The 13,645-nt window shown below is 38.7% G+C and overlaps 1 protein-coding gene across 2 annotated transcripts in view; it reads left to right on the forward strand.

Moving 5' to 3' along the window:
- Positions 1-13,645, forward strand: part of GLS (glutaminase) — an 85,542-nt gene that overhangs the window by 65,379 nt on the left and 6,518 nt on the right. For both annotated transcript variants that reach the window (XM_042949484.1, XM_042949487.1), the window contains 3 exons: positions 11,410-11,471; positions 12,556-12,632; positions 12,711-12,774. In XM_042949484.1, coding sequence (XP_042805418.1) covers positions 11,410-11,471; positions 12,556-12,632; positions 12,711-12,774 — 203 coding nt within the window. The remainder of the gene's footprint in view (positions 1-11,409; positions 11,472-12,555; positions 12,633-12,710; positions 12,775-13,645) is intronic.

A 13,645-nucleotide genomic window follows, 5' to 3' on the forward strand; every position in this document is an offset into this window, starting at 1 on the left:
GCCTAGATGGAATAGGAAGTAGATCTTAGGTAAGCAGTTGGCAGTTGTGAGAAAGCTAACTTCTGTTTGACATATTTATATTTCTGAGATATCCAAGTAGTGACAAGTGTCAGATACAGGCCGAAAACTTAGGAGAGTGGTTTGAATTGGAGATACAATTTTGTGAGTTGTTAGCATGGTGAGAGTAGGTTTGAAGCTGTAAGTTGTGTGAGATTGCTCCAGTAGACCATGCAGAATGAGAAGGAACCTTAAGGAACTCCCACTTTCAAAGTAGGATAGGGGTGCCTGGGTGGCTCAGTCAGTTGAGCATCCAGCTTTGGGTCAGGTCATTATCTCACGGCGTCATGAGTTATGGCCCAACGTTGGGCTTGTTGCTGTCAGCACAGCCTGCTTCGGATCATCTGTCTCCCTCTTTCTCTGTCCCTTCCCCACTTGTGTTCTCTCTCTCTCGAAAATAAACATTTTTTTAAAAACGAAGTAACAGATACTCAAAATTTAACATTAAAAATAAAAAGTAGGATAGAACAGTAGGTTTCCCACTGGGGAAAAATGTCCCATTAGGAGAAAATCCAGCATACCATAATAGAAGTCCAGGAGAGAAAGTATTGCAAGAAATTTGGAAGAGTCAACCGTACAAAACAGATAAGCATTAAATAAGATGAAGGTGTCCAGTTACATAATGTCCTTCCTACTTTTGGTGCTAAAATGTCTTTTTATTTAGTAAATGATGTTAGTAGATAGTAGTCTTCTTTATTGTTTGTGCTCAGAAAATAAGAAATGGGTGGCCCATATTGGTAATCTCCTCTCCACTATTAAGAAAATTTTCTTGGCTTCGAGATTTGAAGGCCGGGGAACTACTGGAGTAGAGCAGGGTTGGCTGCTGATAGAAAAGACCCAGTAAAGAAGGAGAGCTTAAAATAGATACAAGAAAGAGGAAATGGACAACAAAGTGATGTCTCTGGAAAGAGATGGAGCTCGGCATCAGCGGAGGATTTAGGTATGGTAGGAGGAAGAGTATCTCCTTCAATAAAATAGGACATTGAGAGGCAGGCAGGTAGGTAGGTATGCAGTAGGTAGGTATGGTAGGGAGAAGTTGAGGAAGTTTCTGCCCATTGGCTTCCATTTTCCTGAAGTGGATGAAAGGCTTTATGCTGAGAATAAGTTGTGGAGTTGGAGGGAGGCTGTGCGGTTTCAGGGCACAGAGAAGATAGGAAATGTTTATTCTTGGAAGGTGGGGCAGAGCTGAAGGAAATAAAGCAGTAGTTGTCACAATACTATTGAGGTTGGTACCATGGGTTTGCAGGGATGCTAATCTGCTCTGTTGCCACCCCCCCCCCCCCCCCCCCCGCCCCGCCATTATCCTGTGGCTGCATTCCAAATTTAGGTTCAGGAGCTGCAGAAGATCAGGCAAGGGATTTTAGAGCATTTACCGGATAGTGATTTTAAAAGTAGGCTTTGGAATCTACTTTATACGCTCCCTACATAGAAGACATGAATGTAGGCTTTTCTCCTTTTAGAATTTGGTTCTACTTAAAGAATTTTCAACTAATGTAACTTACACTAACAGGTGAGTGCTGTATATAATTTTGCCACGTCCATTCTCCTTCCTTCATATAAAATATTACCGATAATAATTATGAATGTTAAAATACAGATACATGCTAAGCAGTCTCATGATAAGGCCCTGAGAATGGTGATGGAGTGATTTTTTTTGGCCTAATTATATATATTTTTTTCATACAGTCTTACACTGCATTATTTTTGAGGATCTTAAAAATATCCTGTTCTCCAGAGGCTCCTTGTATTATGTGCTAGAGGAGCCTGTTATCATCATTTGATATTACAATGCCTATGAAAGTCCTTTGAAAATTGAAAACACTAGAGAAACATATTGTTATTGTGCTTGTTCTGTGTGTTATCCATAAAGCTCGCATGTCACACTTCCCGCAATACAACTGTAAAATAGACATTGAAGAATGGAGAAAATTAAGTATGGCTCTCTGGAGACCAACAAAAACGAGAAATTTCTAAAATCAAAGCAGTCAGTAAGAATGTATTGTGGTTGGAATGAATATTCATGTCCCTGTGCCTTGCTTTGTTGTAGTAGCAATATTTAGGACGTACAAAGGAGAGCTGGATCCTTTAAATTGAAAACATAATTCTGGGTTTATTGCTGCCAAATTTTTGTTTTGTTTTTTGGCAAAAAGAGAGCCCCATCTCTTTTCAGGGACCTTGTGTATATTTATTTTTAAATTTATACCAGACAGTGTGAGAATCTTTTGATTGTTGTTGCCCTGATCCTTTTTTTTTTTTTTAAAGTATTATGTACAAAGATTTGGTGACCAGTTTCTTTTCTTCCTGTCTTATTCTTTGCTTTTAGTTTCTTTGACTTTCTGGGGTTTTACATACTTGTTTTTTTAGTTCATAATTATAAATGAACGTGACACTTCATCATCCCAGAAGTGTGGCACTTTGTCCTGTATTTGAACATACTAATGTAATGTTAACTAATCTTCATGGAGTTTTACAAATATTTGTATAAGAGAGAAAGAGAACCGGGAAGAAAGTGAATATGAAACTTTGATACTTGTCTGTGCAGTGCAAATACTCTTAGGTTTGCCACATGAAAAATGCACTTCTGTTCAGAGAAAGCTGCCTTTGTCCCTGCTCGTTTTGATTTTTATCCTCTTTTGTTGCTGACTTGTTAATTAGGATTGCTCTTTGTCATGCCATGCAAAGATAGGTTGTTAGCTGCATTTATGCTTGGATATAAAAGGAGGGTTGCTTATTGGCTCATTGGTATCTTTTTAGGCCATTCATTGGCATTTACCAGACTCTCATGAGCCACTGAGATAAGAAGTTATTTGCTGCAAATTCTGTAGCAATCATATATTTGCTGTATTCACATTAACCCAAAACTCATACTTCACTTTTAGATACTTCAAAGCAAAGAATGAAGATATCTTTAACTTTTTTTCTGTTTGTGGCATTGATATGCCAAATTGAATATTTGTTTGATCCTCTATTTTCTTTTCAATTAACAACAAAATGCCTTTTGGTTAGTTTGGTTAGCACCTCAACAGAAAATTAGTATCTCTGATTTCCCCATGAATTTTCCCTTAGTTGCCCTTTTCTGATTTTAGTCTTGGTATTGTATTGGTGAGGAAATCTCATCTCATGTTTTGTCAGGAAATCTCTTGGCCCAGGAGGTCCCTTGTAGTGGTAGACGGCACGAATCCCAGCATCAGGCTGGTCGTGAGCTCTCACTCTGCCACTTGCCAGCATTATTACTTTGCTCAAGTTAATTTAAATGCATTAGCCTTCAGTTTCCTAATCCTTTGAGTAATAATAGCATAATAATACGTAGAACATTTAGCTCAGTCCAGAGAGAGTAGGTGCTTCATATTAGCTATTTTTTCCCTAACTAGTGTATAATCTGAATTTTTATCTTCACGGGTTGTCAGATTTCTTTGATAGAATCGTGACTTCTTAGTTTAAGAGTAAATAAAAATATTTCAGATTAATCTGTTCATTGAGAAGTTTTGAAAATAGTATGCTTAGGACAGTTTGTTTATTCATTAGTCAAGAGCAGAATGCAGTATTTGGAGCTGCCATTTTGAGGTTGTATTTTGTAAGTGAAATTTCTGTACTCTTCTTTAGAGTAAAATTTACTGTTCAATTTACTCCTCTCTATTAAAATTACTGTATGAGAACCTAACCTCCTGCATTTGTGTAAAAATTTGGAAATGTCATGAGATTGCTGAACTGTTATTCCGTTAAAGGATTTTCTCTAATCCTCTGATCGTGTCAGTTTGGATTAATTTTGTCTGTATATAGTAGATTAATATTTGTGTCTGAATAAGTCAGTGGAAAAGCTTAGGAACATGTAGCCTCATACTCATCCTCGACTTTCTAATCATAAAAGTAGTATAATTTTGTTTTACATGTCCATATGATATTAAATAAGCTCATGTTAAATATTTATATGAATATTAAATAAGGGAAAGAGGAAATGTTTTCACATACACCTTGTGCAGGTTTATATCTCTACCCTTGTTGGCAAGCGATTAGTTTACATTTGCTGACAACTTAAAATTTTTCTTTAGCTATACTATAATAGGTTTGTATTTCTTAATAACCTGCCCTTAAGAAAAATATTTATGAAAGAAGGCCTCAAACTTCTTTTCATTTAAAGGCTCTTAAAGGCCAAGTTGGCGTGAAGCTTTTAAAACAAAACTGGATCTGGAATGATGATGGTTTATTTAACAGACGAAGAAGAGTATCTGTTCCACAGCAACAGATACTTCAGTGAGCTGGAAATGAGAGAGCAGCTTACGTCAAACTGGAAGTGGTGGGAACACAAGGATGGCTTTTCAGTTACCTGCTCTTTTTCATTAAAGCCTTTCCTAACCAAAGGGCTGAATTAGTCTTTGTATTTAAGCAGAAACTAATGATGAAAAACAAGGGAGACTACAGTGTTGCAGTTGGTAGCAGAGTTGGAAATAAAATACCTGGAGTAAAGTGTAAAGCTAATGAGTCAATCCTCTCTCCCTCTCTCTTTGTCTCTCTTCTCTGCTTCTTCCCTTCCACCCTCCCCTCTTTCCTTCTAATATTTAGCAAAGGACCTTTATGGATTAGAGCTAAATTGCTATTTAATCCTTCGGTTTCCTTCTGTCCTTTGGATAACAGTCTGAGGTCTATTAAGGACTCACATCACCGTGGTCTAGTTGTACAGAATTGAGAATGTAGCCCAGCTACATTACTAATTCAAATGCTATATGAGCTTGAGCCAACGCCCTTAACCTCAACGGTAGTAATAAGTAAAAAAATCTATAATTATATTTTACAGCCAGCCTGTCAGGAATGTTTAAAAACAATTACGGCTTTTCAAAATGTTGACTTTTTCAAGGTCACGCAGTATGTAAGTGCAAAGTGATATGATCATGTAATTCTAATTGCTACTGGTACAGAATTAAGGCATTTGAGATGAGACAAAAGTCACATAATTCCACTCTTAAACAGGCTTAAAATGAATAGAATGATAGGATTGGAGGTTTGGGAATGTCTTGTTTTAGACTTGTAAAATTGACAGAATCTCTAACTGCTTCTAGCTGTTTTGGAAAAAAAAAAAAAAGAAATGCTATTTGACTATGCCAAGCATGCTAGTGTTAAATGACCTCATGTGAACTGTAACATTTTTGTCCTACTGTTGTCATGACTTTGTATAAATAAACTAAGATAAGGTTGTCTGGTTCTGGGAGGTTCTGACACAGAGATTTGATAAGGAAAATGTAGTAGAACTGGAAAATGTGCAGTATGAAGGGAAAACTGGTTGACATTTAATCTGTCAAGGTTTATGCCCAGGTGAAACTTCATGCCCAGGTGAAGTTTCTCTTTACTATGGGGAGGCATACATTAAACTCTGGAGCCCTTCCTTTCTGTAGGCCCCTGTTGAACTATGTATGCTCTGCTTCTTTGTACTGAGGAATAATGCATCAAACCAATGACTCTGTCTCAGCAGTTACTGTTAAGTCATTGCTTTCTAGACTGGCCTTCTTGATATCAAGGTATTTTAAAAGTAACATAACTCAAGTATCCATTGGGGAATTAGGAGAACGAGACTTGATCAATGGTTAGCACACCCACATCCATTGAAAGAGCTGGCTTGGGTTGCATGAGTCATCATCTAATAGGGTGTCCTCCTCCTTCAGTTTGGTTTACAATGCTAGTCATCCCAGAGGGTGTGACAAGATAGCTGGGAATATTTGTGGCACTCTCTTAACAAGACCAGGAAGTGGACTGGACTGTCCCTAAATGAAATAACACTCCCATCTGCTGTCTGAAAACTGTTAAACTTCCATTTTCTTTCTTGGCATTCTACCCATAGCTCATTTCGTGATTTATGCAAACCTTAAAAATATATGTGACTATTTGCTGGAGTAAATGTGGCTTTAATTTTAAATGGTGCCTGTGCCTGTGTTTTTCTGTCTTGGAGTGAATGGCACTCATTTTGTGATCAAGCTCATTCCTGTCTTGATCAGGGACTTGTACTAAGTCAGCCCTGCAACTAGCCTTTGTTTTCATGGGAAGAATACTAAACTCCATGTTATTCTTTAATAATTGTTTTAACACAAGCTAGTATTCCCTCTCCCCCTGCCCCCAGCCGATAAGTCACAAAGCCTCTGTACATTACAGTGTTCTGATTTATTCTCATTTTATGTTTCTCTCTCTGAGCTGAAACATGCTTATGAACAAAGTATTCTTATACTCTCAATGAACTGATTATATTCTAAAATTAGCCTTTCTTGGGACTTATTAGGAGTTGTAGAACTTCGGAAATATTGAATAATTAAGTGATATATACAATATATAATAAAATCCCTTCAAACTAGCTTGGTCTAAATTCAGAATTTTAAACAGGATTTAGTGCATGCATGCAGTCACTGAAATAAACATCAGGGATTTATTGCTCAGAAGGACTAATATACCTTAAAGAATAAGAACTATGGGTGGTTAATATATCAGTGGTGTGCACGTCAAAATTCTGGATTTCTTTTGAGTAGTAAAGAGATAACATACACAAGTAAATATATAATGTGTGATAGTGCTGCAATGAGGCAAATGTAGGAGAAAGAGATGATTTCTGACCGGAGATTGTGAGGTAGGGCTCAGGAAGAGGAGCTAAGAATGAACACTGTAATGAAAAATGGGTGGAGAAAAGATGATTTCAGGCAATAAAAGGTATGTACTGTGGCTTAGTAGGAGCAAAAGGTACATTAAGGGTTGTAGAGGAAGATACGGTATCTGATGACTCCTTGGCATATGCCGTCACAAACACTATGTAGGCAACTGGCAACAAGTCACATGGAATGCTGGATGAGATGCCTGGGGAAGTGTGGTAGCAAAGAAGGGGTTTTCAAAGGCTTTCAAGCTGGCCCTTGAGGGAAGGGAAGGATTTGATTAGGAATCTTAGGTGTTCCCAAAAGGAGAAAAAGGGGCATAGACAGATAACAAGAGTAGTACTAAGACCAGTTTTGTTGTGTTGAGGTGGAAAGAGAAAAATGAGTTAGCCAGAGTGAAGATTCTTGAATGCAAGGCTAAAGAATTTAAACTTTATCAAGATTGATTTGGGAACTTTTTGACACTCTCTTGCTGAGAAACCTTTAACTGATCAGAGCAGTATTTTGAGATGGGTAGAAATATGTGGGAAAGTTCTGGCAGGTGGAAGAACTAGAAGCAGAGGCAGCAGTTAGGAGGACTGAATAAATTTAGTAATGATATTTGAGGTAAAAGTTAAGGGAGGCAGGAGAATTAATAATGATTATAATTTAATCCCCCAAGTGATGGTAACAAATTGAATATGTTTGATGTTTTGGGAGAGAATATTGATTTAGCCAGTAAATGGATTCTTTTCATTGCAGTATAATTGATGTATAATGTTGTGGAAGTCTAAGGTGTACAGTGTGTTGATTTGAGTCAACACATATTTAATGAGCACCAATTATGTGTTGTAGGCACTGGGGTATAGTGGGGTAAAGATTAGGTCTCTGCCCACATGGAGCTTACATGTAATGGGCGAAAGAGACAACAAACAAGTTTAAATATATGTGTGTGTGTGTGTGTGTATATACACACATATATATATAGAGTCAGATATATAATGTCAAATATATAATTACATATATTTGATTATGTGTATAGATATAGATAGATAGATAATGTCAATGATAAGTGCTCTGAAGAGAAAAAGCAAGGGTTAGGGATAAGGGATGATGAAAAAGAGGGCAGTGTTTTAGAATCTGTGAGGTAACATTTGAGTAGAGACCTAAATGAAATGAAGGCGGGAGCCTCCTCACTCTCTGGGGAAGGGGCATCCCCAGCAGCACAGCAAGGGTAGCCCCCAGACCAGCAAGGAGACCGCCTGGCCGGTGGAGAACTGCACAGGGCAGAGTGATCGGGAATGAGAACAACAATGTAACTGGGGAGTAGTTGCATTTGGTGTCCTGAAAGCCATGGGAAGAGTTTGAATTTTTTTAGGTATGATGGGAAGTCACTGGGAGTGCTATTATGATCTGTTTTCAAAAGATCCCTGTAGCAGCAGAGTCGGACAAGGGGAATGAATAGTTAGGAGGCTATGGCAGGCTTCCAGGTGATAGATAAGGTGGTGGTTCAGAGCCAAGGGCGATATAAGGGAGGTGGTGAGAAGTGATGGGATTCCATATATATTTTGTTTCATTCCACGTATATTTTGGAGGTAGAGCAAATGTGTTGATGAACTAGATGTGGGTTGTGAGAAATAGACTCAAGGAATATCGCCAGGGTCTATATGGTGGGTTTGTGTGAATTAGTTTTGCCTTTGCATAAGCAGACCCTCTCAGCACATTTGTATGAAGAAGGCTCCCTTCCTCCCATCAGATGTACTTGGGTGCTGGACACCACAGCTGGGTGAGAGGAGCTCAGGCTGGGCGCCTTGGTCAGGCATCCTTGAGGAGGGGTCAACCTGTGCGGTCAAATGCAGCATGCTAACTCAGGTTTTGGCCTGAGCAACTGGGTGGCTGGTAGTGTCATCCCCAAATGAGGGAGACCATAAGAGGAGCTAACTGGGACTGGGGGTGGAAATCAAGTTCTATTTTCTGTGTAAGTCTCAGATGCCTGTTAAACATCCTAGAGGCAATGTCAAGTGGGCAGATGGAGATGGACTCTTGGTGGGGAGCCATCAGAGCTGTAGGGAGGTTTGCTATTTCTGAGTTTGAAATGGCTGTATGACAAGCAAGTGGAACTGTTGAGTTAAGGCTTAGGAACAAAGATTTAGATTAACGACGTAGATTGGGAAATCATTCTGGCAAAAGGAATGTATGAGATCTTTGAGGAAAATTAGACTTAAAAAAAAAATGGAGACTGCCTTTGGCGTATTATTCGGTAGTGGAAAGTGGGAGATAACTGTATAAAAGCAAACCAGAGGAAGATCTGGGTAATCAACACTGTGTAAAGACAAGGAGTAAGAGGACAAGGGCTTGTTGGGGAGGTCATCAAGAAGCAGGGCTTCAGAAGGCCGCTGGAGCTTTTGAGAGTACAGGTAATGGTGTGGAGGCAATTGGCAGGGAATTAATAATACAAACTACTTTCAGAAAATATGCACTGAAAGGAGGTAACAGTAGGGTTATATGTTGTTTTTTCAAAACAGGCTGAAGTTGTGTCTGTATTAAGGCAACAATAAGGGTACCAGTGAAGGAGGGAAAGGTTGAAGGTACTAGAAACAAAAAGGATAAATGAGGGAGCAAGGTTAGGGAATCTGGAGGATATATGTTTAAAGGAATAGGTAAAGAAGTTAGTCTCAGAAATGAGAAAGGATAGATCTGTTTTGCTTTGAGGTTTGGAGAGAAGGAAGGGAAAATGGGTATCAGAAACAGATGTTTTGCATAATAGAGGAAGGAAAAGTGAGGACAGTTGGTTCTCTTAGTAAATCTGTGGTCAGGGTCATCTGTTTTAGGGGGCACCACTGGTATTAAAGGCCTGAAGAAAGTGGGGATGGGAATCAATAAGAAAAAAAAATTGTCAAGCCATGATGAGAGACCAGCTGGAAACATGAGGAATAATTTCTAATAGCTCATCAGTATTTTTTCTGTGGGCACAAGAGCATAGGGGAATTGAGAATTTCAGAGAAAGAAAGAAAGAGAGATGTTGTATGGAAACTAATTTGACAATAAATTTCATATTTTAAAAAAGAGAAAGGAAAGAGAAAGGAAAAAAAAGGAAGAAAGAAAGCAAGAAAGAAAAGAAAGAGAAAAGTAAAGAGAAGAGAAAAGAAAAGAAAAAAAATTAAGGGCACTTAGAACCATGGTTCGTAACCCAGAAGAGTGCCTATCAAAACTACCTGGAGACATTTTTCAAAAAGCTGTTTTTCCTGAAATGTATCAAATTGAGGTGTGGGAATAGGACAATTACATGGGAGGGGAGATGCTTATATGTATTTTTAGAACATTCTGTGTGATTCTGTTAAGCTTTTCCCTCCACCTCCAGTGAGAAGTGTTGTGGATTTAGGATTAGCAGGAGATTAACTACAGAGTGCAGGCTGGGCGGGAGTAGTAAAGAGTGGCTGCAAGGGAAGCAAATGGACTGAAGGAATTAGAGTAAGGTTTTCTGGAGTAATGTCAACAACAATAGTAAAATTTGGGGAGTGTGCTTAGTTAGGTTCCTGTACTGCAGAACTTTACAGAGAATTCATATGCCCATGAATCTCTACGAATGGGATTTTAATCTTTTAAGAAAATACCTGACTACAGGACCCTCCCCCCGCCCTTGTTTTAATGGAGCATTGTGGACAATTTCTACAGAGCGCATTGTGAACATGCTGACCTAGAGAGGTCCAGCGATGGCCAGTTCCAGATTGATTTAAAAGGAAAGCCCTGGGGAAAGGGAAGCCGTTGTGGAAAGGGGGAATGTCCAGGTTAAGCTATTGAAAGCACAGCTCCCAGGCCTATGGCTTTGTTGGTGAATAGCTGGGTTACTATCTATCCTTCCATTTAAACTCCTGTTTTCTACCGCTGAGTCCAGTGTCCGTTGGAAGTTGCAAAAGACAAAAGTCAGAATTCATGAAGTATTTACATGCGTTATTCAATAGTTTCTCAAAAACAGGTTTGGATAAAGTCTCTATGAAAGCAAACCAAAATCTAAGGACCTTTTAGGATATCTAGCCTTTTCCTTAGCTTTAAGGACAAACAAGTGGATAGCTGTCAAAAGATACACTTTGAAGTCTTGGAGCACTCACTAGCAATGACTTAAAATCGGGGGAGTTTACCCACTTTTTGAGGAGAGGCAGTGTCCTAGGCTCTGAGAATGCCCCCAGTTTATACTACCTGGGCATTGTACGGACGACTGTTTTTCCAGTGTAGTATAGTCCGTGAATTTAAGGTGATTAATACTGAATGTTGTCGCATAAGATTTCCAAAGAAGACAGTGATTGGTGATTGGTGAGGACAGTGATTGCTGGCAGGGATTGGGTGTTTATATTGTGTGATTTAGTTTCTAACGAAGATGTGATGTGAATCTTACGAGTATACAAGTCCACTCAAAATACTGAGACAAACCAAATTAGAAAGGTTCTGAATAGTTTTCATTTGCCCTGTGTGTGTTTCACAGGTCCCAAGTTCCCACGTCTGTGCCAGTGTCATTCCGTTCCTTCCTTCACATAGCTTATCTTTATTGATGAGTTTTCTCTCCTAATCCTCTATTTCAATAAAAAAAAAAACACACATGGGTATTCTGTTTGGCTATAGATGTGTACTTATGATAACTGCGTGTGACCCAGCTGAAGTGTTCAGAGCACATGGAAGTCACTTACTGGTGACAGGAATACATTCTATATGTTTATTTTCCCCTGTGGATGCCTGAACTTTCTTTTCTTCACAGGTGAAGTCAGTGATAAACCTTTTGTTCGCTGCGTATACTGGAGATGTATCTGCACTTCGAAGGTATGTTAACATGGTGGCATATGGCTTAGCATCCGGTTTACAGAGGTTTATAAAGTTGCTTCTGGGCAAATGGCCATTTTAAGGCCAAAGTCTCATTTCTATTTCTCTCTAATGAAAATGATCCGAACAAATTTGTTAAATCCCCATCTCCAGTGACTTAGACTTCCTGTGTAGTCTTGTCCTTTTCTACCTCCTGAAAAGCCCAGACCTCTTTTCTCCCAAGTGGAGACTGTTCAACAAATCTGGCTAATTAATGTAGTGTTTCATTGGAGTTGAATAATGCTATCTCAGTCCCCATTTACCTTCCCTTTCCCATCTTTGGAGGTGAAGGGGGAGTGAAGATAGGGGCATTTAGTGCTCTGCGCATCACCGGGGTTAGAAAGGTTGCATAGGCCTGTGTACTTTACATAAGATCTCTTGTATAGAGTTGCAACTGAATTTTAGCATGGAAAAATATCTGTGCTTAATTTCTACCTTTGTCTAAAAGTCAGATTATACGTCTATCAACAGTACTTTATTACAAACTTCAGAGTTGCTAAGAGAATAGATCTCAAGTGTTCTCACCACAAAAAAAAAAAATTATGTGATGTTGTAGGGAGGGTTAGCTAACACTACTGTGGTAATCATATTGCAGTATATAAATGTATCAAACCCAACACGTCGTACCTCAAACTTACATAATGTTCTATGTCAATTGTTTCTAAAAGTGTACTTTAAAAATTAAATCGAAGTCTGATTAGTACTTGTAAACTATAGTGTAAAATGTTTAAATAGTGAAAGCATTTAACTTCAGTAATAGGTGTTCGTTTCTTGCCCTTCTGAGGCACAAACTTTAGTATGCCACTGTTCTTTGAACAATAATGTAATGAAGCTGAATTCTGTGAGAAATGAACATTTCCCTGTATCCAAAAAGAGAGGAAGTGGCATTTGCCCCAGAGGCCCTCACATCCCCATCAGTGAGCCTGATAGAGGACAGCAAGACCTTAGATGGAACACAAGACCTTAGATGGAACTGATGGGGTAAATGTTACAGGTGTGAATTAAATTTTATATGTAACGAATAGCCGTTCTTACACATTTTCAGATTTGCTCTATCAGCCATGGACATGGAACAGCGAGACTATGACTCTAGAACAGCACTCCATGTAGCTGCTGCAGAGGGTAATCTATGAACCGTTCATCTTTTTTTCCAGATGTAGTTTCTACTCAATACTAAAATCTACTTGTTTTGTTTTGTAGGTCATGTTGAAGTTGTTAAATTTTTGCTGGAGGCATGCAAAGTAAATCCTTTCCCCAAGGACAGGTGAGAACTTATGTCGTCCCCTTCTAACTTACAAATGGCAAGTCAGTGTTTTATTACAATCCAGGGCTATAACATATGAGTGAAGGTGTTCTTATTAAATCCACCATGTATATATTGGAGACATTCTTGAACTCGCAGTGGTGCCTTACAAAGGCAACAAACAAAACCTTGTTTCTGCTAGGGTGATCATTCTCCCTCCGTATCCTATTTCTCATATAAGGATAGTCTCTTATTTAGAATTTTTCAGATTAGTCAGTCAGTACACTGTATGAAGAAAACAATACTTTATGTTTGGAAAGAGAAAATAGGAATTTTGTCCTTGTGGGGCTTCTAACTACACAGGGTAGACAAGATGAACATTTACAGGAACATATTAAAAATGTGCAAGAAAACTACTGTCACAGAATGCTAAAATGAATATATTGGGGTTTCTTGAAATTCCTAGATTTGTTTGGTGTCAGTTTTAAAAGGCTATGTGGAGTTGAATTTTAATCGGTGCTTTGGGGAAGAGATGCAATTTGAAGGCACGGAAAGAAGAGAAGGGCACGCTGTCTTCAGTGGGAGAGATCTGCCTGGAATACATTTTGCTGCTCTCCTCTCTCTCCTGATCCACATGGCAAACTTCCATTCATCTTGAAGTAAATGCTGTCCACAACACGGACAGTGATGGAGGCTTGAGAGTGCAGCTTATATATGTATATATATACATACGTGTATATATATACATACGTATATATACACGTGTATATATACGCGCGTATATATACACGTATGTGTGTATACATATATACTTCAGCTCTGTGCTCATATACTTGCGTGTTATGTAGCTGGATGAGCCAGTAATGAGAATATAGGTTTAGAAGAATTGAAG

The sequence above is a fragment of the Panthera leo genome, chromosome C1 (genome assembly GCF_018350215.1).
Source record: "Panthera leo isolate Ple1 chromosome C1, P.leo_Ple1_pat1.1, whole genome shotgun sequence".
Taxonomy (NCBI): Eukaryota; Metazoa; Chordata; class Mammalia; order Carnivora; family Felidae; genus Panthera; species Panthera leo.